This window comes from Seriola dumerili, unplaced genomic scaffold, assembly GCF_002260705.1.
Source record: "Seriola dumerili isolate Sdu_G_001 unplaced genomic scaffold, Sdu_1.0 BDQW01000011.1, whole genome shotgun sequence".
NCBI classification, from domain to species: domain Eukaryota; kingdom Metazoa; phylum Chordata; class Actinopteri; order Carangiformes; family Carangidae; genus Seriola; species Seriola dumerili.
In genome coordinates, this window is record NW_019174266.1 from 5,797,905 (window position 1) to 5,825,301 (window position 27,397).

Genomic DNA, 27,397 nt, shown 5'->3' on the forward strand with positions numbered 1-27,397 from the left:
CAGCGAATATGGCGGCTTGCATCTGATAGAAAGTGAGGAATCTCCCATCAAAATACCCTGTTCACACGGTTGGTACGGCTCATGTCTCATTATTACTCTCATGTGCTGCGAAAGACAAGGTTTCTCGCTCGTTTGTTTTCCGGGCTGCAGTCACAGGCTGACTAGCTTTTCCTGCCATTTGTCCATGCAGTGATAGATAGCAGAGCGTGTTTATACTGTAGTCTGTGCAGCCCGAGAGCTCGGTGCGTACAGTAGCTACATTGAACTCTGCAGATTTCCCTTTGCTTTCTGTTTACTGGATTCCTGCAGAGGATTTCACTGCAACTAAGAAACGGTTTGGCGCGAGCCTGCAGCCTCGTAGCATCGCCCCGTTGTTGTAATGTAACGTTAGCAGTGTTTAGCCTGTATAATGAGCACTGTCCCGCCCACTAAATGTGACCATAACCCAAATGAAAATGCGTCACAGACTTTTCTTCACATTTCATTTCTATCTTGTGCTTATTTAGTCTCTCTCTCATCCCAATCTAGACTCTACAAATGAAACAGGGGGGAAAAAAACACTGTCATTGATCAGCCGTACGTGCTACCTGCTTCCACTGAGGTTTAATGTAACACATCTTCAGTGATGTTATCAAGAAAAATACTGATGAAAGAATAGCCTAAGTTACCATCCTGGAGGTGACGCCCTGCAGCGGCTCACACCCCTCAGCCTCTCAGCAACAGTAATGTGATCCTCAGTCTCCTGTCTCCAAACTGTCCTGCCTGACAGAGGAAACAGCAGGCGAGGCTGAGGAGAGAGTTTCCAGTCTGGATTTGCATTTTGATCTCACTATTGTCACGTTTTTTTGTTTTGTTTTTTTTTAAAGAAAAAAGGGAACTTCCCCCTGTAGTCAACAGAAAGATGTGTTAATTTAAACCTACAATAACTTTGTCAACTTCTTTTTAAAGACTTGATGATTTAAATTAATTGCAAAAAAGATTAGTTGATGGATCAGTCTACACTTAATATTATGACAATCAGACAGTTGTTATATAAGATATTAACATTTGTTGGCTCAAGCTTCTAAAATGTGGGAATTTGCTGCTTTTTCTCTTTTTTATGCTTCTGTAAATTTATTGCTCTTTTGTCAAGTATTATCTGGCTGCAAGTTCTCGGGTGTAGAGCTGCAACTAGTGATTGTTTTCGTTATTGATGAATATGCCAATAATTTTCTGGATTAATAGATGAATGATTTTGTCAATATAATGTCTTTACAATCAGGACATATTGAGAACAGTTCAAAGATATTCAGTTTACAGTCACATAAAACAAAGAAAGGGAAGCAAATCCTCACACTGGGTTAGACAAGAAGCAGCAAATACTGTTTGTAGCAGTTTGGATAATAATTTAACATAATTTTTCGTTGTAGCAGGTCGACTCGTCAGTTAATCGACCAGTTGTTTCCAAGATTTGTTTTGTTTTTTTTGTTTTTTTTCTTTGTCTGTAAACTGAACATCTTCAGGTGTTGATCTTGTTGGTCGCACTAAACAAGCAATGAAGATGTCACTTTGTGCTGTATAGACAATTGTGATGGGCATTTTCACAATTTTCTGACATTTCACTTACCAAACAATGCATCAGTTAATCAAGAAAATTATCGTCAGACTGAACAATGATGAAAATAGTAAACAGTTGCAACTCCTATTGAAGTTTGAAGAGGCAAAAATCTATTAATAGCCTTTTTTGGAAAGATAAGTGACATTTGTTTTTACTGACTGCCCCCTGGTCCAAAAACAAAGTAAACTTTATTTTGGCTTGTGTTGATATTTTGATACTTTTTTTTTGACTCCATTACCATAAATAATTCTCAGTGAAGTTAAGGCCCTTTTTTATTTTTTTTTCTACCTGCACAAAAATATCCACTATCACTGTATATGCACATGTCCTGTGGATAATAATAATGGAAACATCATCTTTTCATTTACAAAATAAGATATTTGTCTTAGATTCTGTAAACATGTAAAAAAAAAACTATGCATGTGATCAGTTAGTGTTTAAACAATGAGTTGATTTATGGAAAACTGATCAACAGAAATTGAATCATCAGTGATAATTAGTTATCATTTAAGTTATTTATCAAGCCAAAATGCCAAACATTCTGGTTCCAGCTTTCTAAATGTGACGATTTGCTGCTTTTCTCTATTTTTGGATTATTGGACTGATGGCCGGACAAGTTAAGCAATATGAAGCAAACACCTTTGGAAGATGTGTTCCAAAGGTGACTTATAGACATTATTAATTAACTAATTGTAGAAGTATTTGACTGATTATAGATTTAGTAATGAAACAAATCATTAATTACAGCCCTGGTGTCAATGGAAAATGCTTCTCAGATACTTTATACTTATACTGTGTGAAGTAAAACAATGAAATAACAGTTTTTGTGTGAGCATCAAATATCCATATAAAGTAATAAATTATTGTTTTTATTATTATAACAAAAATCTATTTGTGTTAACTATAAAGTGAGGAAAAAAATAGTATCACCAACACTTCAACGGCTCATCAAACAAAAGTTACGACCAGGTCTCGGGTCATTTTTCAGATCCCCTCACTGTTCAGGTTTGTGAACGTTACACTAATCCCAGATCAGTGGCAGCCTAAGTGGAAATGGAGGTCGTAAAAATTAAGTGCTTCCTGGTCTACTGCGCGGTTTTGTCTGACCCTCTTGAGTGAGGCAGACAGACCAGTGCAAACATTGAACCAGTCTGAAGCTGAGCGAGGAGCAGAGCTGGAATCCTTTTCATGTCAGCCAGCAGATGTCCCACATCCACACGTCTTAATGGCTTTTTATGGCAGCTTGGAATCTTTATGGCTCCTTTTGACTCAATGGGATTCGCTGCAGAGACAGAGGGTTCTTCAGAGGGAGGGACAGCCACAATACATTGCAGATGCTAAAATTTTAAATCCCAAGGAGAGGAGACATTGTCTGGCCTCTGGAGTGATTTTAACCTTTGAATTTCTGTGTTTCATTTGGAATATATCGCTTTTTTTTTATGCTCCGCTGCCTTGGATCATCTCTCTGCTTCATTTTGAGCCTTCGTTATGTATGGACTTTGTAGGCAGGGGGACTGTGCTGAGAGTTTTTGTGAACCTGATCTGGATTTCTGGGGCAGACTTTCAGCATAAACAGTTTGGTAACAGTTTTATTTCATGAATTATTCTTGCAGTACATCAGAAGTAAGTGTTACTAGTGTGGCAAAGCTCTTAACTGAAACATTTTGACCTGAGGAATTCATGTGGACGTCACATACCATTTGTAGGACACTATTTCCCCTTTCATCAGCATGAGTGTGCACGTTGTCAGTGTTTATGCTGTATCATACTTATATTGCACAATTAATACGATTAGATGTTGTTATTGGGCTCTAAAGCATCCTTTTTATAACGGCTGTCCTTTTTGATGTATGAAGTTTCAGTAAATTATAGAATATGAGTTTATATCCCAGTTGTGAGTAACAGATGAGATGTTGTAGGATTATGGTAATCCAATCAGAAAAATATTTATAACTATCACTTTTGGCAGTTACAGAATGAAACCTGAAGCAAACACACTGAGGCAAAACAGTATTGTAGTGTAATATCAGTATATTCAAATGGAAGATTTGCTTTGATTATGAGATTATGAATGTAGGTATCTTAAAGAATGATCTTATTCTGTTTTTATTATTGTCAGCAAAGTCTATGAAAAGGCCTTAACTACAGTATGTTGGTCTGTCTCACATTGCTTTCCAACTGTCCTACCCAGTCTGCAGTACTGTTCCCTGGAGCTCGTTCATTCCTCCTGCAGACAAAAATCACTTCAAATGTGTTGCAAATATTTTGCTTAATTTCTAAAAAGGATGAAGTAGCTTTCTAAAAGAGCTCAGCTCTGTAGGTTTCAGCAAACGTTACTCAAACAGGAGTAAATAGTGCATTTGTTGGGGACTATATTTTTAGCCATGGATTAATACACATTTGGGGATGAATATTTACTGCCACAAGACTGTCAATGTGGGATTGAGTCAAAACAAACTACAGCACAAGTGTTCATGGTAATGTGTTCCTTCATTACAATAGAGCAGCTCACTGTGTTTTTAATAGTACAGAGGAATAGATTATTCCAGGCTTTGGCCTCACAGACAGGATTTGTTGGCTCAATCAGCTCATTGTTGATGTATTTGGGTTTTCATTGGATTTGTTGATGGTATGAAAATTATCACCAACCCTTAAAATAAAATAACAGGAAATAGAATACAGATATATCATAAAATTACCACTGTTCAAGTTTGTATAGCATGTTTTAACAGCAAGGCAAAGTGTTAACATAGGACATTAGGAAACAACAAAGGCACAACACATTTAAACAGGATTTAAAATAGTCAAATAAAATAGGTCATGAGAATGAGAATGTACATTAGAGTTGGCCTGTGTATTCTGGTATTTTTGAATATTCTGGATGAAGCTTTTGTTCTGTATCTGTCTCTCCTGCAGTGTTTGTGTAGGTAACAGTCTGTCTGACTTCACCTCCTCTGCAGCAGCACGTTGAAGTTTGGTCAACATGGGCCGAACACCACACAGAGGTAGGCCTTCACAATGCACTTTTTGCTGGTTGTCCTGTTGGACTTAGATTGATTCGCAAATGTATTAACAGACTGAAAAACCAATTTCGAAAAAAAAAAACGCTCAGAATGCTCCCAGACTTCTCCTCTTTGGTGTTTGCTATGCTTGACGTTTATTTTGCTTCTACTCAGAACTATTACAGACGCAGGTTTTATGCCTTCATTCTCACAGTAATTACAGTGTGCGTGTTTGAAGCTCCCAGGCTGATGAGCGGTTCAATCACCGTTTTGATTTCAGATCAAAAAGAGGAGAAGAAGGAGAGACGGAGCAGCATCACAGCAGGCTCTGCCCTCGACAAATCTAATGGTTGGGAATTCTGATTTCTGGCTTATTCCTTTTCATTGCTGATCCTTTCATTATAGTCTAATACAAAACTTTTTGAGTTAATAGCTTCTTTTTTCAGTCAGCTGGTTCTGTGTCAGTGCTTTCATTAACAGTGATCAGCTTTTCAGTAAATTCTTGAATGAGTTAACAAAAAGCACTTTTTGTATAAATCTCCATAAACTGCGCAGATTTAGCAACTGTAGCATAAACAAACATAAAATGAGCATTTCCCCCCTTTTTTTGTAAAATTATGAAACTTTGGTTACTGCTTAATTTCTTAGTGAAAAGTGTTTTTTTAAGCAACAAAATGTTTTGTAAACTGTGTTTTTACTCATTGCAGTACATTTGAGCACTTGTTGTAAATGGTTGTCTCTACTGTGCTGTCTCTCTCTCTCATGCATTTTGCTGTAACAATTCTTCAGTAATCTGTAGCTTAACCCTGTTTGCTTCTGTTGTTTCTGCTGCTAGAGCCGTTCAGCTGGGAAGATTACCTGAGAGAAACTTCCTCCATTGCAGCGTCGCCTACCTGCTTCAAACAGGTAGCTGATCATTGACATGCATAAGGCTCCATATCATTTATTTCCTTTGTATTGTTTCCTTAGATGCAAGTTGTTAAATGCAGTCTGCCGTGGCATATGACAAGCCTGTTCATTTTGATGTTGTGTAAATAGGTGTTGCTTAGTTGAAGGTGCTGTTTAAAGGATACGTCTGGTGTTATTCTATGTTTTTCTTATTGTGAGCAAAGACCAAAACCACCAATAAATAGATTCATCTAAAAAATGTTGTCTGTGCAGCCAAAGCCGGAGATATCTTATTCCTCTGTGCAGCAAAAGTCTCTTATTGTCCAAAAAATATTAAAAAAGTGACATTTTCCTTCATTATAATGAACATGGGCATGGAAGTGTATTTTAAAATAAGATACAATAAACAGGTTCTGTTGGTCTATCGCTGGAAATTCATTCAGTCATTTTTAAAGATTTACGTGTGCAGAAGGAACAAATGGGCTGAGTACCACAGACACACAAGCACTGAGAAAAGCACTAATATATGGCTGGTTTTGATCTGTTTGTGGGATTTGTTTAGAAAAATTGCCAGCCTTATCCTTTATTTACTGTAAATTAGAATTAGAAGTCCCAGTGTGCATAGTAAACTAACCTGTCAGATTATAACAATCCTTCTAACTGGGAAAACTGATAAGTGATCTGACACGGTGAAGACCATGTCCAGTGTCTTTACTGTGGTGTTTTTAATTGAGCAACTCAAATGAAATCCCAATTTAACAATGTCTCCTTTGATATTTGATCATACTGGTATTTAAGTAGAGTAAAATTTCTTCACAATACAAACTGCGTCACAGTGAACGATGGTCTCTTTGTGTCCCTCTACAGTCCAGAATCCCCCCCTCCAACGACTTCAAAGCAGGTATGAAACTTGAAGCACGGGACCCTCGCAACTCTAACTCAGTGTGCATTGCAACGGTGATGGGCATGATGGGTACTCGTCTACGCCTGCGTCTGGATGGTAGCGACAACACAAACGACTTCTGGCGGCTGGTCGACTCGTCGGACATCCAGCCAATAGGAACCTGCGAGAGGAACGGAGACATGCTGCAGCCACCACTGGGTGAGCGTCTTTCAACTGGTCACTGGCCAACGCTGAGACATTCATGTTTTTCGATCTGACTTTTTCCTTTCAGAGTTTGTTTGTGAAGTGGAACATTTGAATAATTACAGTTCTCAAACAAAAGTCTTAATCAATGTATGATAAATGCACTGGTTTTAAATTTTGTCTGACTTTCTCTGGTGCTTTCACCATGTCAGGTTACATTAAAACCTTGCAGGAGAAAAGCGGCTGCAGTTTTCTGAGTCAGGTGCTGCAGTTTCTCTCCTGCGGTTGCACCAACTGTGAACCAAATCTGTGACGACAGAACTTGATTGGCTGATTGGCTTAAAGCTTCACTGACACCCACGACGTGTGATGTGTTTTTCCATCCCATTTGTGTTAAGAACGTCTGATCCGTTATCTCCTATGGTTCTCTCTCACAAAGGAGATGCAATTTATTTGATTTCCTCCTTCTTCACAGCTTATTATTTACATGAGGGCACCGAACACTGTAGTTTTCATTTCCAAACAGTTTAGCTCAGGAGTTTATCATAATGCCCTTATAGGTCATATTTTTATCCTTCAGATTTCTTTTCGTTTCACCCCCGTTAATATGGTGGCCCTTGTTTTTTTCATAGTATTCTCAAGTGTATGGTTCAAATAAAGCAGAAAGAGATAAAAATCTGATCTCTGAAAGTGTTGCTCTATAGCAGGTATTAAATGTGTGATTTTTCTCACATACACCTTAACCCAACGCCATTGACGTTTTCATAAAACATTACTTAGATTCAATTTCATGAGTTTCAGAAGACTAATATAAACTTGTGTCTGGCCTGAAAATGTTTTGGAACAACATAACAGTGTGTATAGGTTTTGTAGAACAGTCAGAAATATTGAGAGTCACTTTTAGATAAAAAAAAAAAAAGAAAAAGCAGAACAGCTGTGCAGTGCTCTTGTGACACAAGTGTACAATGTGTTTGCATGTTGCTTATTGATGATACAATTTTGCAATAGAACAGGTGTTCTGTGTTTCTCTATTAGTCCACACTTTCTACTTCCTGTAGCGGCAGTGATGTTCACAATAGTCAGTTTTGGGCATATAAATATGTATGTGTATATATATATATATATATATATATATAGTGTCTGATTTGATGGCAGTCTTTTTATACCCCGGCATCTATAGTAGAAAAAGCACAGGTGTCATTCAGCCATCATTGATTTTAATATTTACACCTGTGTTTTTCCTACTGTGACGTATCAAAGTTTCTTCTGTTGAAAAGTTTTACACATGGACTTTGTTGGCATGGCTACTGTGTACTCGATTTAAACTGGAGTAGAGATCTGATCAGCCTGTGTAGATGTGCAGGGCCTGTAACTAGTGTTAAGTAGAGATTAGTGAGATTCTAATTATGTAATGGTGAATGTATTTAATATTAATGTGTACAAATTTATAGTTGTTGTGCAAATGGAATACCTGACAAATACCCAACAAGTCAAAGTGCTTCATCACAATGATGGAAAAAATAAGAATGATTTATTATTTATTTATGTATTTTACAGGTCCACTATTTCCTAATGACTTACTTCCTTTAAAGTTTCCTAGAAAGAACCAAGACCTACCCTCTGTACTCTGAATAAAGGTCTCAAGGTTGTGCTTGTTTAGCAGGTAGAAATTACTGAAGGTTTTTACCTATAATCACTACCAAATGATCTAGTTCTTTCCAGTAAACTTTTGAGGAGATTATTTGGAAATAAATTGGAATTTACAGACCTGTAAAATAAAGTGTTGTCCAAAACTCTTATAGAAATCCAGTATTAACATAAAGAGATGAGGCTCAATGATTTGCATCATTACCCACAAAGGACTGATACACCAAGAAATATGAAAGGGTTAGATATCCTGTTATTAATGGTGCTGTTGTGACGTATGCAGGTTTCAGGATGAATGCCTCCTCGTGGCCCATGTTCCTCCTGCGGACGCTGAGCGGAGCAGAGATGGCTCCTGCCTCTGCTTTTAAGAAGGTAATAATGACTTAAAGGCCGATACTCTAAAAGGTGCCATAACTTTGCACTGAGGGTTATTAGCTTAAAATTTTTAGATTTTGTGAAAAAGAGCGAAACAGCATTTAGAGTTTATCTTTAAATTTTTCAGTGAAAGCTATTATTGCAGTAACCAGCACAGACACAAGAGGGAGCCACTCACTAATCACACCCCATACAGTTCAGCCACAGTCCCAGTGAAAATGTATAGTATTTATTTATCACAGTGTTTTGCCAGCAGAGGCAGAAAAACAGTTTGTTTATGTTGCTGTTTAGATCAATAAAAATGTAATGATTTTTTTTGTCATTTGTACATTAAGTTAAATTGCTTTCAATATATTTTTTTTCATAATTACTGACTTAATATTGATTTTTTTTTAAAAGGACATTCTATAAAATGCGATTGACTCAGTGTTCAGAGTTTACTTTGCTTTTTGTTTGACTTTAAAACAGATTTTTCACATCACAGTATTTATTTGCTCACTTATATGTATACATATGTTTGTGTGTTTAGGAACCAGCCAGTCCTGCTAAAAACTACTTCCAGCCTGGTATGAAGCTGGAGGCGGTGGACAGAAAGAACCCCTACCTGATTTGTCCCGCCACAGTGGGAGAGGTCAGAGGTCAGGAGATTTTCGTCATGTTTGACGGCTGGCGAGGCGCCTTTGACTACTGGTGCCCCTTCGACTCCAGAGACATCTTCCCCGTCGGCTGGTGCACCCTGACGAAACACAGCCTGCAGCCGCCCGGAAACTTCTGTAAGTGCTCCTCTGCCTGTAGTGTTTTACTTGTTGCGCATTGTGTGGAGTTATTGTGGAGAGATTGTGAGTTCCACGTGCTGTGAGCAGTTTTGTGTCTCACGAACATTAGATGATAGAACTGGCGCTGATACCACAGGTATCACAGGTACTACAAAGTTGATAATATCATTATAATTTGGATCATGCATAAATATGGATCCAGAAAAAGACAAAACTGCTATAATTCTGTCGTGTTGTAATTTTTATACCCATATGAATAGCCCATATGTGCCCCTATTTTGTGAAAAATCTAATAAATAGTCTAATTAGCTATAAATAATTATGCTTAACATAACATAAAGAATAGAAAAGGACATTACTGCTCAGGTGCTGCTTGACTGAGACTGAGATTCATTTAATTTTCAGAATATGGTTGTTCAGTCCTACAGATTGCTTTTAAGTTATTGTCCTATCAGAAGTTAGAAGCTTGTTTGTGTCAATAGAAACTATTTTATTGTTCTTGTTTTGATTGTAGATTTGTGTTGCATCACTGATATTAAAAGGACATTATCCAATTTTCACCACTAGAGAGCAGCACAAGCACAAACTCTGATGCATCTCCGCCATCATTACAGGCTGTATGTTGAGTTTTGGCCACTGACGTCTCAGCTCTTGACTTTTCGAGTGAAGCAAAGACTGAAAAGCCAAAATCCATCTTGATTGTTCAGCGCTCTGACCTCCTGCACTCCTTCATCAGCCTTGGTACTGGGGGTCATATTTCTCCTCAGCTGTGTTAGGCAGTGGGAGCCAGACTAGAGCTGTTGTCGAGACAGAGAAGCCTTGTTCAGAGCGTCTTGAATCCAGGAAGCCTTGTTGTGACGAGGTCTCATTGAAGTGGGTCACAGTTTGCACCTCGTATCAGAATATGTCTCAGACACTCTTGATCAGATAAGATGTTCCTCTCACACTTCTTTGTTTGTTTGTTTGTTTGTTTGTTTGTTTGTTTCTACACACATGAATGTTTAGTTTAGTTGAGTTTAGTTTGTTTATTTATCAGCACAAGTAATAAAAAAAAGACCTCATACTTCCCAGAAGGGCTTGTATGTGTGTGTGTGTGATTTTCATAAGATCCTAAACCCTGAGTTAACATCTTCAGTGGTAACTGGTCACTATTTGAGAGCAACAAATTTGATCAAGGTCAGAGAAATAAAAACATTTTCATAGGTAAATAATAAACAGTAATGTTTTTAATAGTACCGTATGTCTTAAATATTAAACTTTTTAAAATGAGAATTATCCTTATTATATATACAGGATGTTACATCAGTGAACCAAAGAAAAGATAAACAGCATTTTATTGTTGTAGCTGGAGCTAATTTTAATTGCTTCATATACATCTGTGTCGTTTGATCTGAAAATATGCATCTTTGATTTGTATGTAAAATATTTATCTCCAGAGTAACTTGTAGCTATTGCTGTTAAATCGGTGTAGTGGGGTAAAAATTACAATATTGGTCTCTGAAATGTTGTAAAGTTGAAGTATAAAGTAGTAGTGAAAAAACTGCACTGTAAATGAATTTACTTTTTTATGTTACCTTCACCACTGATTATGTAAAATATTTAAAGCACTAACTGATAATTTTAATCAATAATATTACATATTATACCTGTATACATTTGGAATCTTACAGAAGGAAAAAAAATTAAGTAATTATAACATAATTATTAACTGTGTCAGTGTTTGTTCTTTTATTCTTATAATATGATGAATACTAGATTATAGTACCATTGTGTGACATGCATTAATTAGTTAGCAGTTAATTATATTTTAGGGTTATTAAGCATTAATTATTTCAGTGAGTGCTGAGCAGTGGAAGTGATTTTACTGAACATTTACTGGACCAGGACCCTAAGTTTTGTCAGCACTTGAATATGTTTGCTCTATTGTCCGGCTTGGGTAAAAGGTAGAAGAAATTAGGAAAAACCAAGTCAGTTTGCGACTGCTGAGGGCTGAATTTCATTTGTGTGTCCTGTGTGTGTTTTTTCCTCTGCTGCATGTTGACTTGTCTGGCTTTGCTGGTGGGGTTGTGACCCGCAGCTCTGACCTCCACTCTGCAGTCTGCAGAGTCGCTTGAATAGATTCCAGATTCAGTTCTTGTTCTCATATATTAGTGCTGCTTAACATAACCTCAGGCAGTTTTTTTTTTTTTATGTGTGATAGTTTGAGCTGTTCTTGGCTCCATTTTGCCCTTTTGATAGATGTGACAAAGCAGCTTGGCAGTTGGAGAAAAACAACAATTGCTGATTTTTCCACAAAGATAGTCGCATATTCCCAGAGTCATAGGACGTACGTCATCTAATATAACCAAGAAATACTTTAGTCTTCTGTAGGGACATCTTATTTGTCCTAATTGTATCCAAAGGCATTTTTTTCATTGTGAAGTAATTACATATTTAAGATATTTAAGATGTGACCTTTTTTCTTATAATGTAGTTTATTTGGAGAAAAATAATTGTGTTTTTCATTGAAAAATATATCTTATATCTCTTGAGACGTAGCGGGAAATACCACCAGTTGCCAAAATAAATCAAAATATTGTTCTCACGTGTTTTTTTGTACATTTTATTTTAGGAAAGTATTGTAATGTTATTTTAAACTTTAAAATCTTATAAAAACCTCAGATTATTGTTAGCTTAGTAATGTATCCTTAATGAATTATCCACAATCGAGAATAACTCACGTGCAAGCAGTAAGTGTAAGCAGGCTCCCAAAATCGATCATCATAAATTTTTTTTATTACCTTAACAATTTTATTACCAGGAAAAATGTTTGTTACGTTGCCTGTACAGTTGGAGTATTAGTTTGGACTTTTCAAAGAAGCTATTTTATTTGCCGGTGGCTTTGTAGAAGACGGCTGTTCTTTGACCAAGTTTGGGAACATGAATATTATTTTAATTGTATTTTTGTTTAATAAATCCTTATTTGATCAGGTCCCATTGAGGTTGGGAACCTCTTAAGCAAGGGAAACTTGTCTAAGATGGCAGCATGAAAACAAAGCAACAGCAAATCAGGCATTGGATGAAATAATAGTAAGAACAGAAAGGACCAGAGTGTGGGATTTAGTGAGCTTTGTTTTCAGAAATGCAATTTAATATTCCTAATTATTTTTTCATTAAGTATAATCACCTGAAACTAAGAATCATTGTGATTTCTTTGTTAGCTTTCAATGAGCCCTTCACATCTACATAGGGGGAAGGTCTTCTTCCATGGAGCCTGCCATGTTGCACGGCCATGTTTCTACAGTAGCCCACAACGGACAAACCAAACACTGGCTCTAGAGAGGGCCTTTCACATTTTTCCATTACCTGAAGGCCACCATAGTTCTCCTACACACTTGGAATGGGAGTGGTATTTAGTTGGTTATGAGCCGCAACCTCACCACTAGATGCCGCTAAAGCCGTCACACTGGTGCTTAAATTAGACAAGAAACTGCACGAGTAAAATGTCCAACAGACGTGGTAAAAACTTCAAACATTGAAAAACAAACAGGACGCTGTCGACGACAAAAGACGTGCTGCTGTCATCCTAAATGACACAGATGAAGCGATAACTTTTCAGTTAACCTCTTTCCATTTAGCTTTTTAATTAATGTTAGTTTATGTTAAATGTATTTATTGGATCTGTGACATAAATACTTTTTCATTAAAACTCATTTGCAGGAGATTCTTCTGCTTTTGCTGCTGAAGTCCACTGTGGCATTTGGTCTTTAAATGTTTTTAAAATATTAATAACCTAATATAATGTAAGTGCAAATTTATCTGAGACCTCTCGAGATAACAAAAACATTGTACCACTTCCTTCTGTGTTTTTATATCGTCCTAATTTTTCCAGGGACACCATGCAGGACCCTCGAACATCACTCAGACAAAACATTTCCTGTATGTGTCTATGGAAATTAGAGCTTTAATTGATATTGTTAAAGCGTGCAGGCAGTACTGAACTATTAATTATCAATCAGGATGTAATTATATGGTAATTACACTCAGCGGTTACAGGAGTATGTCGCTATGTGATTTGCTCTAATGCCGAAGCTTAATGTTCAAAGTTTGGCTGTTTAGTTTCTTTGGCAGATATTTAGACATTCGCCATCCATCAAAATCACTTTGACTAATGGCTGTGGAGTGAGTCTTTTGATTCTGAAACTGGAGGTTTTGATAAAGTTTAGCAGGTGTAATAAACAGCAATCATTCTCATGTTCGCTGTTATGTTACATCAGTTCACCATCCAGCAGTTTCCTCCCCTTCACCCTGTTGTTGGTTGAGCAACATGTGGCCTTGAAGTTCCCAGAACACCAAGCTTGATCAATCTGAGGTGTGTGCACATGTGTGTGTGTTTGTTTGGGTTTTCTCCTCTTAGTTGATGGATGACAGCAGTTACATGTCTGTCAGAGCATGTTGTCAGTCCTCAGGCTGTGAGGCAGTCATGTTATGACTACGTCCACACTACTACATTTTCATTTTCAAAAGGCGTTTTCACACAAAAACAATGTGTGTCCAGACGAGCGTTTTAGCTCCGTATCAGAAACGACTATCACAACTCAAAACGCATACATACCTGAGCAATCATGTACACTGGGCATGCGCAGTGTAAACAGGAAGCAGAGCGTAAACTCTGCAGTAGATTTGTTGCAATAAATACTACGGACGAGGAACAGCAAAGACAGCTGCAGTGTTAAAATGCAGAATGTAACTGCACAACAGCTGCTAGCAAAAACAACAAGGTCAGTAACGCTTGTAATTCGTGATCCATGTCGCTTTCACCACTTGTAGTCAAGGCTGATGAGACCCAATGGGGGAGCGACCACGGGTGTCTACGTCATCGCCTCCAAAGGTCTGTGTTTACGCCCGTCCAGACGACGCAGCCACCCCAGAGTTTTTCAAACTAAAACGGGGCCAGCAAAAGTCTCCGTTTTCGGTGCTCGAAAACGCAGGAGTAGTGTGGATCGGAGGCGAAAAAGTATAGCAAGAGAGATGCGTTTTAAAACGAAAACGTAGTAGTGTGGACGTAGCCAAAGCCTCCACCCGGTGTTTATGTCTCAATGCACCAGAAAGACATTAAAGTTCAAATGTAGTTCCATACAAGACTGTCTGGCCAATGAAACACTAGTCCTTGTGGGTGAGAGCAGCTGCCACGATGTGACGTCCTTATACAGTATCTTCTTAAGAGCTCACCAGGGGCCAGTTTCATGAAGATATTTTAGACTGAGCTGTATTGTCATACCATTCATAATTTATCTCTTAGATTTGTGTAATGCTAGTTGGAAAGTTTCACAAAAACAATGGCTCACTTTTTTTTTTTTTTTTTATGACTGCACAGCCACCCTAGCAGCAGGCTCACTCTGAACTTGAAAACCAAACAAACATGGATGTTTCACATCAGCCGAAGATTGTCGTTCAAAGTAATTAAGCCTAAATTGAATGGAAATGCTGTCGTGAACAACATTAGTTTAATTTGTAAACCATCCTGAGCCTGACTGGCGAGTAAACAGAAGTACAGAGTCCCGCCACAATAAGAAGCCACAGCAGCTCAGGTCTGCTCTGCCCTGAGGTTTTATACATCTGGAAGTTTTTTGTATCGTTACACTCTCTAATACATTTTCTCTGTGAAATGTCCTTGTTGAAATCTTCCAGTAGACAAACATTTTCTGCTGGAGTAAACAGAGCTGAATGGTTTTGACTTTTCTCAGTCAGCGTTGGTTTTTTGTTGGTTTTTTGTTGTTTTTTGTTGTTTTTTGTTGTTTTAAGTCTTCAATTACCCAGGAGATATACAACAGATACATTTAGACGTCTAAAGTCTGACTAAGCTACAGTCAAAGTCTGTCATTGAAACCAGCGTTAGGTCTGTGCTTGCAGATTTACCCTGTGTGAGAGTGCAGTTTGGAGAGGGAAAAAAAAACAACAGGAAGAAAGCATAATGTAAATTACTAGACAACAATGTTTGTATGCATGTAAGTGAATAAGTAGGGCTTGGGTAAGGTGTTAATGAGCTGATAATCAGCTGTGCATGTGAGAGAAGGAGTGAGAGACTCTGTAATTACTACTACATTTAAAATTTCTAATTAGCTTTCATCAAGATTGTCCTGTTGTGACCCTGCTACACAGTTTTGTAAGAAGCTACTGAGGATGCCAAGATTGGTTGTCTAATTATTTTCCTTTTTGTACAGTAAGTGTAAGAATCGTTTTTTTTATTTTTGGTGTGATATGTCTTTGTTAAATTGGGTCAAAATGCAGGATAATGCTTTCTGAATAATGCATGAAGAATGCAGCATGCCTCTGTTAGCAGACACAGACGCACAGTGGATGGTGTTTTTTGGTTATTTAAGGCAGAATAAAACATTTTGTAGCTTTTTTGTAGCTTATATTCTGCATTTTAAAATTACCTTTCAGACATGCATTTCATTTTCTAGATACTTGATTAATGTCGACAAAAACAAGGTGGTTAGTAATGCATTTAACAAAAATACTACAAAGTATAACAGTGTGTTCTTTTCTAAAATATCAAATGTATAAATGTATTGCCTTTTCCTGTAACCTTCTTTTATTTCAACATCATCGGCCGTCTGTGAGTTTTGGTCGTAATAGGCTAAACAAATCAAATTCTCTGTGGGGGCCCTGACAAGATATATCAAATAATTATATATCCATAAGCTACTGGATATCTCTTTAAGAAATACCATGTTGCACTCATTTATATCAAAGAGTTTATTTTATTTCTTGAGTCTGCAACGCTAGTGCTCCCGTTTGTCCGCTCAGGAGCAGATTAAGATGTCTTTGACTGAAGGGACTTTTCTCATGCAGGCTTCCTCGCACTGCTCTGCTCCACATTGTTCCAGAGCTGGGGTGATATCCGACTATGCCACTGTTTCCTGACGCTGAACCTGGCCATCTTTCATCAGGGAATGTCTGAATAGGCTAGGGTTACACTGAGGGGGACCTCCTTCTGGGCCATGAGAGGCTATGTGTGTGTGTGTGTGTGTGTGTGTGCGTGTGTGTGTGTGTGTGTGTTGAGAGAAAGCTTGCTTATGTGTGCACCAACTCCAAGAGTTTGAACCTTTTCACCCGTTTCAATCAGGACCCTTCTGATCCAGTTTAACCTTTTACCCCACCCACCCCTCTTCCCATCCCCCAATCCGCTCTTGGAGCCCCACCGTTAACCCCTATCCCCAGTCATCTCCCCCTCCCCCAGAGGCTTGCTGAGAAGCAGGTGACTGATGTAGACTGTCGATATGGCCTACAGATAACATGAATAAAGGGCTCAACTCCCCTCCTCCCTACCCACCACACCCACCCACCCACTCTTCCTTCCTTCCCTCCCTCTCTCCCTCTACCCCTCTCCCAGCCTCTATGCAAATCTAAACTCACACACCCTCCTCCTCCTCCTCCTGCTCATTCATTGGGAGGGAAGCTTTGCGTGTTTCAACCAGCAGCAGAAGCAGCAACAGCAGCAGCAGCGTGGGCTTTGTTGTGGACTGCTGCCGGGAGAAAAGAGAAGGAAGAGACAGCAGAGAGAAAGCAGCTGAGAGAGACAGAAAATATAGACGATCAAGTATAGATGAGGTGACTATTTTAAAGAAAGTCAAGAAGAGGAAAAAAAGACGTGGACAGAGGGCGAAACAGATCAACACCGGCTAAAAGAGAAAGACAGAACCAGGAAGCAACTGTACTGAGTGACTAGTATTGTTACGGACATTACTACCACCACTGCTGCTTTCATTATAGTACTAGTAGTAGTACTGCTACTACTGCAAAACCCCCAACGGCAGCAGTGAAGTTCTGCTTTTTTGGTGGGGATTTCCTGGTGAGTCTGATATGTTTACAAAGTTGTTCTTTTAGATTAATGCAATAAGAAAAAAAAACTTCTTGTTAGGCTCACAGTTTAAATTACCTGCATTGTCTTTTAAAAAATATTTTATAATTATATTTTAGATGTGGTAAACTTTCATGAGACTATATTTATATATATATATATATACCAAAAATGTGCCTAATTGACATTAATGACTGCTGCACCCATTCAAATGAATTCAGTCAATTCAGGAAGCGGTAATAGTGCCTTAAGTGTTGCTTGTTTAGATTTGATAAATCTGTCCCTGAAGTTTTTTTTTTTTTTTTTTTTTTTTTTACTAAAAAGCACACTCTTTTATTGTCTTGGTTAAATAAAAAGGGAAGTGAAGGACAAACCTACTGTTCAGATAAAAGTTGTGTTAAATCTCACATGCACAGCAGCCTCCTTGTAAATGATTAAAGCCGCTGTTTCACACAGTTTTCTTTGTCTTTTGGGATGACTTGCATTCACTCAGATTCCGAGTAAGAGACTAGTGGCCATTGCTAGTCAGACAGACTGAGAGTCTGGAGATTTAACAGTATTGTTGGCTGTAATTAAGTTTGAAGGTGCATGTGTTTTTGATCATGTGTTTCTCCTTTTTCGTGTTTGTAAAGCTTTGGGAATTAGTTTGCAAAAGGCCCAGGAAGGGATATCAAATATTTTCAGTACACTGATTTTATGCACCTGTCAAAGGTGAACGTCCACACACGTCACGGTAGAGCAACTGTGATATATTATTATTTTTCGGTGTGTGTTGTTGAAGCTTGAGAATTTGTGCAGGAGAACGTTGTTGTTGTGGTTACACTTTGTTGCCTGAAGCTATTTAAGTTACTTCCCCTGCTCTGCTGTCTATGCACAGTAACACACACCTGAATCTGCAGTTCATGAGTTTCATACTGCCACAAATTCACTCAAAAGAACATCCTGTGTGTGTTTATGTGTGTGTGACTGAATAGATTGTTTCCACTGAGAGTGCTCGGCATGTAGGGATGTTGTGTGTGTGTGTGTGTTCGTGTGCGTGTGCGTGTGCGTGTGTGTGTGTGTGTGTGGGGGGGGTGTAATTAGATGAGAGGCAACTCTGGGGTGCCCCTCCCCCCACGCCCCCCAGACAGCAGACACACTTCTCAACGACCCTGTTCTCATGCGCTCAGAAGACAAACACACACACTCACATCCACGCACATGCACGTTTCCTCGGGCTGTGGCTTTCACAGGTCAATGGGTCGAGTTGGAATTATATAGTCATGATCAGTACCATATGTCTTTGTTTTGTTGCACTGTATGCATGCTAAAGATGACGTTTTTTTTAGGACTAATTATTGTGGCTAGATTTTTACATATGTGTTTACTTTAATGGTTTTGCACGTTTTAGTCAATTTTCAACAAATCACATTTTACATAAAATCTAACCACCATGCAAACCATTTTGCTGTGTTTTGATAATTAATTGTAAACTAATTTTTGAGAAAAATACCAGATGTTTCCTGGTTCTAGCTTTTCAAATGTGAAGATTTGCTGCTTTTCTCTATTTGATGTGATTTTTAAGTGATTAATTTTGTTTTGTTTTTTTTTGGAGTGCTGGTTGGAAAAAACAAGATATTTGGAAAAGTAACTTTGGGCTCTAAGAAACTGATGTTTTTTTCTAACCTTTTATTGGCCCAGCAGTTAATTGAGAAAGTAAATGGTGGATTCATTGATAATGAGAGTTATTTGCAGCACTAATATCATGCATTTAAAAAGTGGTCAACAAAAATGTAAAATAAACATGATTTGCAGTGAAGGAGCTAAAATTGCAGCAGAATGTTGCTACTGGTTTGGTCATTAACCCTTTTACAAGCAGCCTCCCATCTGCAGCTCAATCATTAAGTCTGTGCAGCCAAACATTGTTCAGACCCGCTGGGTTTTAATTTAAACTCATGTGGAGAAAGTTTCCATGGATACTAAATTTTTGGGGAAATAGTGTATAAAATGATGCACAAGACATTTTGAATATTTCCATTTGATGAAGTGGGTCAGCCACAAGAAACACAGCATTCTGGGATTATATATTTCACTCAGTGTAAACATCATACAGCTTCAATGAAGAGCTTGAACAAGCTTATACCGAATATATGTGATACTTTCAGACAGTGTGGAATGAAATGACTTTATAAGCAGATTCTCTTTGAAAGTTGAAGTTGAAATGCAGAGGTGATTAGTTTAAAAAAAAAGAAAAATTTGATGATAAACTAGTACATCGTAGAATATGACATTAATCAGTAGTGTAAAAATGGTACATGTTGCTTTGGTGGCTGTCGCATAATGTGAATGGATTATATTTTCTGTTTTACATCAGGCAAAGATCAAAGAAGGCCCCTGACTCAGATTTCCTACGGTGAATTAAAACCCACTGATACTGATTGGTACCCTGCAAAGCAAATTTTGATCTGCTTTGTAGGGCTTATGGCTGCTAGCTCAGTGTGAATGAGCGGGCCACTGTGCGTGCAGGTTGGTGTCGCTGTTCCTCTGTGAGCGCGCTTTGTGCGACCGCTCCTGGTGAGCAAATGAACTCTCACCTTCTGAAACAAAACACTGCTCTATTCTACGCCCACTTTCACTCATTTCCCAATTAAGCAGCTTTCAGGGTGTCCCGGCTGGCCCTCAGAGAATACTGTAAACCTTCCATAGCCGCTCTATATCGCCTCAGTGAAGGAGGCTCTAATGAAAGCCTCAGCCCCTTGAGAGTTTCCATATGCACTCTCAGGCCCCTGCTCTCACCAGACAATATGTTTGTATTGAAAGAGGAGATGCTTATCTTTCTCTTTCCGCCCTTTCTTTCTTACTCTCTCATTTTTGCTCTCTGTCTTCCACACATACCCTGTGATGATTATGTGATCATATCACACACAGTCACGCGCAGGATAATGAAGACAGAAGCGGGGAGGCAGTGCCACGGCTTTGTGTTTTTTTGTTTTTCTTCCTAAAAGTGGTGATTGCTTTTTTTTCACACTTAATTCTCACTTTCTTTATATTTTAACACTTAAGCTGATTGACGTTTAATAGTATTAATTCCCTGAGTGGAGTCTTTAAGTTGGAGGTTATCTGTAATCAACAGAGTACCTTCAAGTAGCCTGCTAGATTGGTTTTGGGGCATTTTTTCTTTTATTTGGATAGTGAAGCAGAAGCAGGGAAACAAGGGGAACAAAAGGAGGGATAGTATGCAGCAAAGGTCTCCAGCTAGACTTGAACGTGGGACATTTTGATCAATGTTTAAGAACGCACAAGCCACCAGGATGTTCCAGGTTTTTAACCAGCTGATATTATCAGCAGGTTGTAGCTCAGCATAGATCCAGAGCCCATTCAGTTTGATTGGCTAGATTTGAGCTATTTTATTATATCAGTATGATAAAAATATAATGTCAGTTTCCACTGTCAATCACCATAAACAGGCTGTATACACCAAACATTACTTCATCTAACGTTTATTAAAGCTCAGTATAGTTTTTACATTTATACTTGATGTTATTGTTTCCCCATCCAGTCATAACACACATAGTTCACAGCTCTTTAATAACTAAATTCAAAGGATATTATGTTATGGTAAATGTTTATGTTTCAAAAGGGAGTATTTGCTGAAATACTGTTGACAGATTTTTTTTTAATATCCCGTTGGCATTGGCCCCGAGAATCCAATATCTGGTGCTGTTAATGGAGAAGAGTTTAAATCCGATCACCATAATCACTATATTTGTTATATTGCTGGAAGCAGGAGGTTTGATGAATCGTCTAACAGGCAGGTCTCTGGGGGCTCGTGACTTTTGACTCTGATTTCGGTGAAGGGAGGGGCTCAATACAAAGGACCTGCCAATCTCAAAATCAAAAACAAATCTCCTCTGCAGGACCACTCTGTTAGTCATTTTTCCTCTGTGTTTTGTTTTCTCTCCTAAATGGATTCACCATTTTTGGCAAAACTGGACAAAACAAAGTACTGTCCTTTAGGTGGTTTTGAAGTGTGTGGTACAAACTATGCCTGTTGATTCTAATGTCTTTGTTTGGAGCCTCTGTGTATGAATGGAGGCCAAATATAATTAAGATCTTGTTTGTGTGCATGTTTGTTTACAGGATGACATTTTGTGCTGCAGTTTTACAATTTATTTACATTCAAATATATATCACACTTTCAATGGCCAAATTACTGCCATATTATCATTCTATCTTATCATCTTTAGTGCAGGGACATCTTGCAAGAGGAATAACAATATATTATTCATCTCTCCCTTTCTGTCTTTCTCCCTTTCTGTCTAACCCACACCCTATTTTTCCAGTTACCCTCCCTGGTGCGCTCCTTGCCCCCGTTTCCTCCACCTCAGCCTCCCTCACTACACGTCGCTCCTCATCCAACTCCTCCTCCTCCATGCAGACCTCGTACCGACTGCCCAACCCCTTGCCACCCCTCCCCGTCCGCAAGGGTGTCCGAGGTCGTCGTCCCAAATCCCAGACTATTGCTTTGTTGAAGGCAGCGGCTGAGGCGGCAGCGGCGGCAGCGGCGGCAGCAGCAGTAAATGGAGCGTCACAGAGCCCTGCCAGAACTAGCTCTGAGGCTCAACTGGCCCCCAGACCACACAGGAAGAGAGGACCCAAGCCGAGGAATAAGGTGAGATGTCACAAGAGTTGTAATCTGTTATGCTGTGGGCCAGTGACCCTGCCATTTTATGTTTTATGTATAATGGCAGAAATGGTTTTGATAAAGAGGAGCCAAGGTCAGAGGTGGACTATTTGAGGGAAGAAGGGAGGAGTTTTTGTGCATGTTTATGCGTGGTAAAAATGCACTGCTGTGTGTGCTGCTGTGCAGTTGATGTGTAGTCGTGAAAGATTTACGACACACCTCTTAATAAATCATTAACTAACAGCCTCTCTAGGTTACGGAGAGTTAAAAAGATAGGGTTTGTTTGTTTTTTGCCTCAGAAGAAGCCTCGGGTGGTGCAGTCCCTGGGGTCATCATCAGTTACAGCTCCGCCTCCAGAGACCAGACTGAGCTCCAGCCATGTCTCAGTGGACAACAACCATAGCAACAGCTCAAATGTAGTTTGCACAGGTAAACTGGATGCTTGGATGTACACTTATATATACAGTATGTGCTGTAGCAACCCAACTTATTTTATTGTTTTGAAAAAAAGTCTAGTTGTCTTTGTTCTTTGCTGATGTTTCCTTCTCTTTGTGACATCCCAGTTTGTGTCTATGTGAACAAGCACGGTGACTATGGCCCGAATCTAGACCGAAAACTAGTGCAGCAGCTCCCGGATCACTTCGGCCCAGCTCCAGTCAACGCTGTGCTTCAGCAAGCTGTTCAGGCCTGCGTGGACTGTACGTACCAGCCGTCTGTGCTGCTGTCGTTCCTGCAGAGCCAGTCCCACACAGGTGGAGAGGTCATCAGAGGTAAATGCAATAAACAGAGCCATGCTAGCTGTTACCCCCCCGTTTCCAGTCTTACTGCTAAACTAAGCGAACCTACGGCTGGTAGAAGCTTCATATTTGCCATACCGACATCTAACTCTTGGCAAGTAAGCGAATAAGTGTAGTTCCCAAAATGTTGAACTATTCCTTTAAAAGTCACTTTTAATGAGCACTGGTGGATAAATTCTAATGTATTCGTAACTCCATATAACCTGGATAGGCAATCAGCCAGGTGAAATTGGTTTAAGCTCATACTCATGGGTCATGAAATGTGTGTGTGTGTGTGTGTGTGTGTGTGTGTGTGTGTGTGTGTGTGTGTGTGTGTGTGTGTGTGTGTGTGTGTGTGTATGAAGAGAAAGAGAGGAGGAATAAAAGAGTGCCTGTGGCGGCAGCTGATGTGAGCACTGTTTCTGTAATCAGAAGTGACATGTGCGTCTAACCTGGTTTGGGATTCTGGGATTGGGTCTCCCTTGGGGGGCCAGATTGGGAAGGCTGTGGGTGAGGTTGGGTAGGGAGGGGGGTTTTAATTTGTGGATTTGTGCAGGCTTGGCTTGGGTAGGAGGGTGTAGTGCAGTGTGGGATTGGGTGAAAAATCTGTGCGTGTGTGTGTGTGTGTGCGCGCTTATAAAGGGAGGGTGCTAACCCTGAACCATCTGCTGTTTTTCTTTAGCTGTGAATTCATACAGTGTGTGTGTGTGTGTGTGTGTGTGTGTGTGTGTGCAGGTGTGTGAACATGCAGCACACAGACTAATAGCAGTTTATGTTCTGCCCCCTAGTGCGGTCAGAGCATGGTATCCGCTATGTGAAGCTGCCCTCCGCCTCCAGTGCGTCCTCTGTGCTGCGGTTCTTGGAGAACATGTGCCAACATCTGGAGAGTGACAGTCTATTCAGCTCACAGCCCTTCAGCCCCTACAACATCAACACACGCTTCTACAACAAGACCAAGTCAGGTCAGGGTGGCAAATGTGTGGATGGAGGAAGCTTACTGTAAACTCCTTTGTCCTGTTTGTGTTGTCGTCTATGTCCAAATTGCCCCTGAATGGGGCGCTGAATGTACGTTACGCATTACAAATAGTTCTGCCTTTTGTTTCATACTAACAGAAAAAAAGCTTACGACCTACTTGCTATGAGGAATAGCATCATTAAACAAATAATGTTACCTCTTCTCCAAAGTCAAAAGATGGAAGTTGAGTGAAAGACAATCTCAGCTTTTAATTTCTTAGATTTAGCTTTAACTAATTACAGAATGGGAGACATGACGACTGACTGTACTGTACATCCATTAGATAAAAAAGAAAAACAGACTGACCCTCGCATATGTGCTAAACTGACAGTAGTTGTGTATGGTCCAGTATAGTGCAGCAGTTTTTCTGTTTTCTGTTTGTGTTCACAATATGTTAATTACGCTCTCGCCCTTTCTTGAAACAGAACCGCCGTCCCACACTGAGAATGGCCTGTCCACTGACGATTCCACAAAGGATCCCGCTCCCAGCACCCGCTCCATTCACACCGCATCAGACTACAGGGCAACAAAGAAGGAGCGGCCATATTATCCCGGACACACACACACACCGCCACCCCTACGACGCGTCAGCTCCAACCCGGCTGAACTTGGTCCAATGTGTACACACAGACGAGTGGAGGGTAGGATTAAATACACACACACATACACACTCAGTCACCAGGGTAGAAGGGGGCATGTCACATGGGCGTGTGTTTAGAGCTACTGTACGGGGCCAAATGTGAGTGTGACTATGAATGAAACATAGAAAGAAGTCTCCATAATGTTTTGGTTAGCCGGCAAGGAGAAAATACGAACCAGAAATTCTGCCTTGAACAACTGATAAAATGCAGAGTTCCTGTGGGGGTCACCATGGCGGCAGTGAGTTTCTAGGTAAACTGCAGAATGCAACAGTGCCTCGTGGTAAATGAGGCTCTTCTTCCTGTGGGTGTCTTTGGTCTGACTGTCTGCTTACGTGATTGGCCGTTGCAGCGCTTTGCCTGATGACAACGTATTGTGTTGTAGCTGAACCAGATTCAACTTTTTTTTTCTCCACACGACACAGTTTCATTTTGGAGGACGGCCTAAATTTCACAAATTTCAAACATTTGTGACCCATGGCCTTGTTAACACCCGACTGTAAGACTGATAGATAAAATCATGAGCAGATGGTAAAGTATTTAATAAAGGTATTAGGTATGAGTTTGATTGGACTTTCCTTTCTCTTGCCCTCCCACCCTGAAACAGCTAGCTCAACAACAGGCCCAGATCACGTGAAACAGGACAAGGAAGGTTCAGGGAATGATGCTTCTTCCTGGTCAGTTGACGATGTCATACGGTTTGTCCAAGAGGCTGATCCCCAAACTCTCGGCCCACACGTCGAACTGTTCAGGAAACATGTGAGTATTTCATTGATATGAGTTCTCTTCTTCATTTTGTTTAATGGTCAGCTACACTGGTTTTCACCCATTGTGTTGTATCAAGCAGTAGCTTGGTTCACTAACCTCTTCCTGAGCTTTTTACCCTTTATACTCAAGGAAAATCAGACTCTAATTCCCACATTTCAACACCTTAATCAAGTCATGTCATTTTGATGGAAATACAGTGCGAGGAAGTGCTCATGATGATTTCCCCTTGCTGACAGCGCGCTCATTTCGTTACAGGAGATCGATGGCAAGGCTCTGATGCTGCTGCGCAGCGACGTCATCATGAAGTACATGGGACTGAAGCTTGGCCCGGCACTCAAACTCTGTCATCACATCGAGAAGCTGAAACAGACCAAACAATAGAGGATAAAGACGCTCTTTTCTCACTGGCAACCAAACACATACAAACTCGTATTATTCTACAGGGATGTAGGTGCAGTGTAAATCCACCTTAGCCGGTGTCGTAGCCACCACAGAGGACAACGAGCTTGTGTCCTCTGTACTTTGAGTGAATTTGGGGATTTTATCTACCTGCAGGGAGTTGCAAACGTAACTTAAACACATGGTTGGTATTTTATGAGCTCATTTGAATACTTTAAGGCCGACAAATAGATACATCGATAAAGATTTCAGCATTTTCCTCAGAGTTTGACAGTGTGGAGAAAGCAGAAACCTTTGAAACAGCATTTAGACCTCAGATCTTGGGAAAGAAATTCTACATTAAGTATAAACAGTGAATTTAAAAAATAAGAGATGAGAAAAGTATTTGCTACAGCCCTGAGCTGGACACTTTTATTTTTAATTAACAGACCACAGTTTCCTTTTACATAAAAACAGAAACACAGTACATGAATTCATAATTTCCATATGTCTAAGTAGCATCAGATATCTGAGCAGATGATCTTTGTTCATGTTAGTATTTTTTTTTTTGCCTTATTATGAACTGGAGGCCATAATTTATCATTTAAGTTACCTCTACATTGCCAGTTTTAAAACACACAAATACACTGTAGGTTTTGTCTCCTCAGATGTTTAGCTGTTAAAGTATTTTTTCCCTGGTCAGAATTTCAGGATGCTCTGCACTCATGTTTGGGAAAGTTAGTTCAGGTACTGGCAGTGAACGTCTCACTGCGTCGTTTCTAACAATGCAATAAAAGTTTCTGAATGACTGCGTCTGTTACAGACTGTCAAATACAAGCCAGTGAATGTATGCAGTCGTGAGCATTATTACTGACAGGTACTGAACAACAGGAATGCTCAGTTATGTGAATGAGGAGTGTTGAAGGGTGTCATTTGAAAATGTTGGAGAAGACGTCTTGTTCCCTGGAGTCAGTCATCGCATAAATGATTCATGTCGTCAATCAATTCACTTGTTATTGACAAAGATCATAAATTAACTTTGGCAGAGTGGGCACCACTTTTATTTAAATGGTGGATATCTTACTTTGGAAGAAAGCAGAATCACAACTTTCATCAGTTGTGATTCTGCAGCGCAGGCCGCAGATGTAGAGAATCAGTTACTGAAGAGTTTTCTCTCTTTTATTTGTGTCTGTTTCGTGTGATGGAAGACATTCGAGCTGGACGGTTTCAGCTCGAGCAATGATGTGGCTACATGATTGTATTATGCTCTGACAGTCTCGCGCACACACACACGAGACATACACATACAATGACTGGAATACTGTAAGTGTTTTGACATTAAAATAAAAGTAAGGTCATTAACTGTCAAGTTTGAGTGCTGTACAGAGAGTTAAAGTGCTCCTGAAAGAGAAAATGGTGGAGAAACTGTTTTGTATAAAGTCAAGCCAAAAGGTTGTTTTTTGATATCATTTTGTACTGTTTCAAAGTGTATCAACCTGTATCAAGCGTAAGTGTAATCAAATTTTTTTCTGCCTGAAATAGTTTTTGTGTGCACCATCAAATAACTACTTACAGGACGATGTTGTGTCCGAGTAATCATTCACGGCTCAAAGTGTTAATCTGTTCTCGATGGCAGAATTACTAATTTTCTGAACATTTCAGAACCATTTTCAAACCAAATCATGTCTGTTGTAGCTGCATTTCACACTGTTGCTCTCCTGTAGTGGTAACAAGTTGATACTTGAAACCATCTTGCTTTAATGTGAAACTCAGGTTTTAGTGGGGGTTTTTTCTTAGATTATGTTTTACATCATTAGCATTTTGTGTGCATTACTACAACATAGAGGGACTGCACAATAATCAATTATGTATATTTTTATGCCTTGTCATCTATCGATCCACAGCATTTCATGTGTATATATATATACAACTTTTTACTGT

The 27,397-nt window shown here is 39.4% G+C and overlaps 1 protein-coding gene across 1 annotated transcript; it reads left to right on the forward strand.

Annotated features, from left to right (window-relative positions):
- Positions 1–27,397, forward strand: LOC111223913 (polycomb protein SCMH1-like). Its single transcript, XM_022748218.1, has 14 exons — positions 1–68; positions 4,514–4,602; positions 4,880–4,948; positions 5,435–5,505; positions 6,355–6,589; positions 8,505–8,593; positions 9,126–9,369; positions 21,541–21,869; positions 22,181–22,310; positions 22,445–22,651; positions 23,446–23,619; positions 24,098–24,313; positions 24,918–25,069; positions 25,334–27,397. The coding sequence occupies exons 2-14, from the start codon at positions 4,581–4,583 to the stop codon at positions 25,457–25,459; spliced, it is 2,064 nt and encodes a 687-aa protein (XP_022603939.1). The 5' UTR covers positions 1–68; positions 4,514–4,580; the 3' UTR covers positions 25,460–27,397.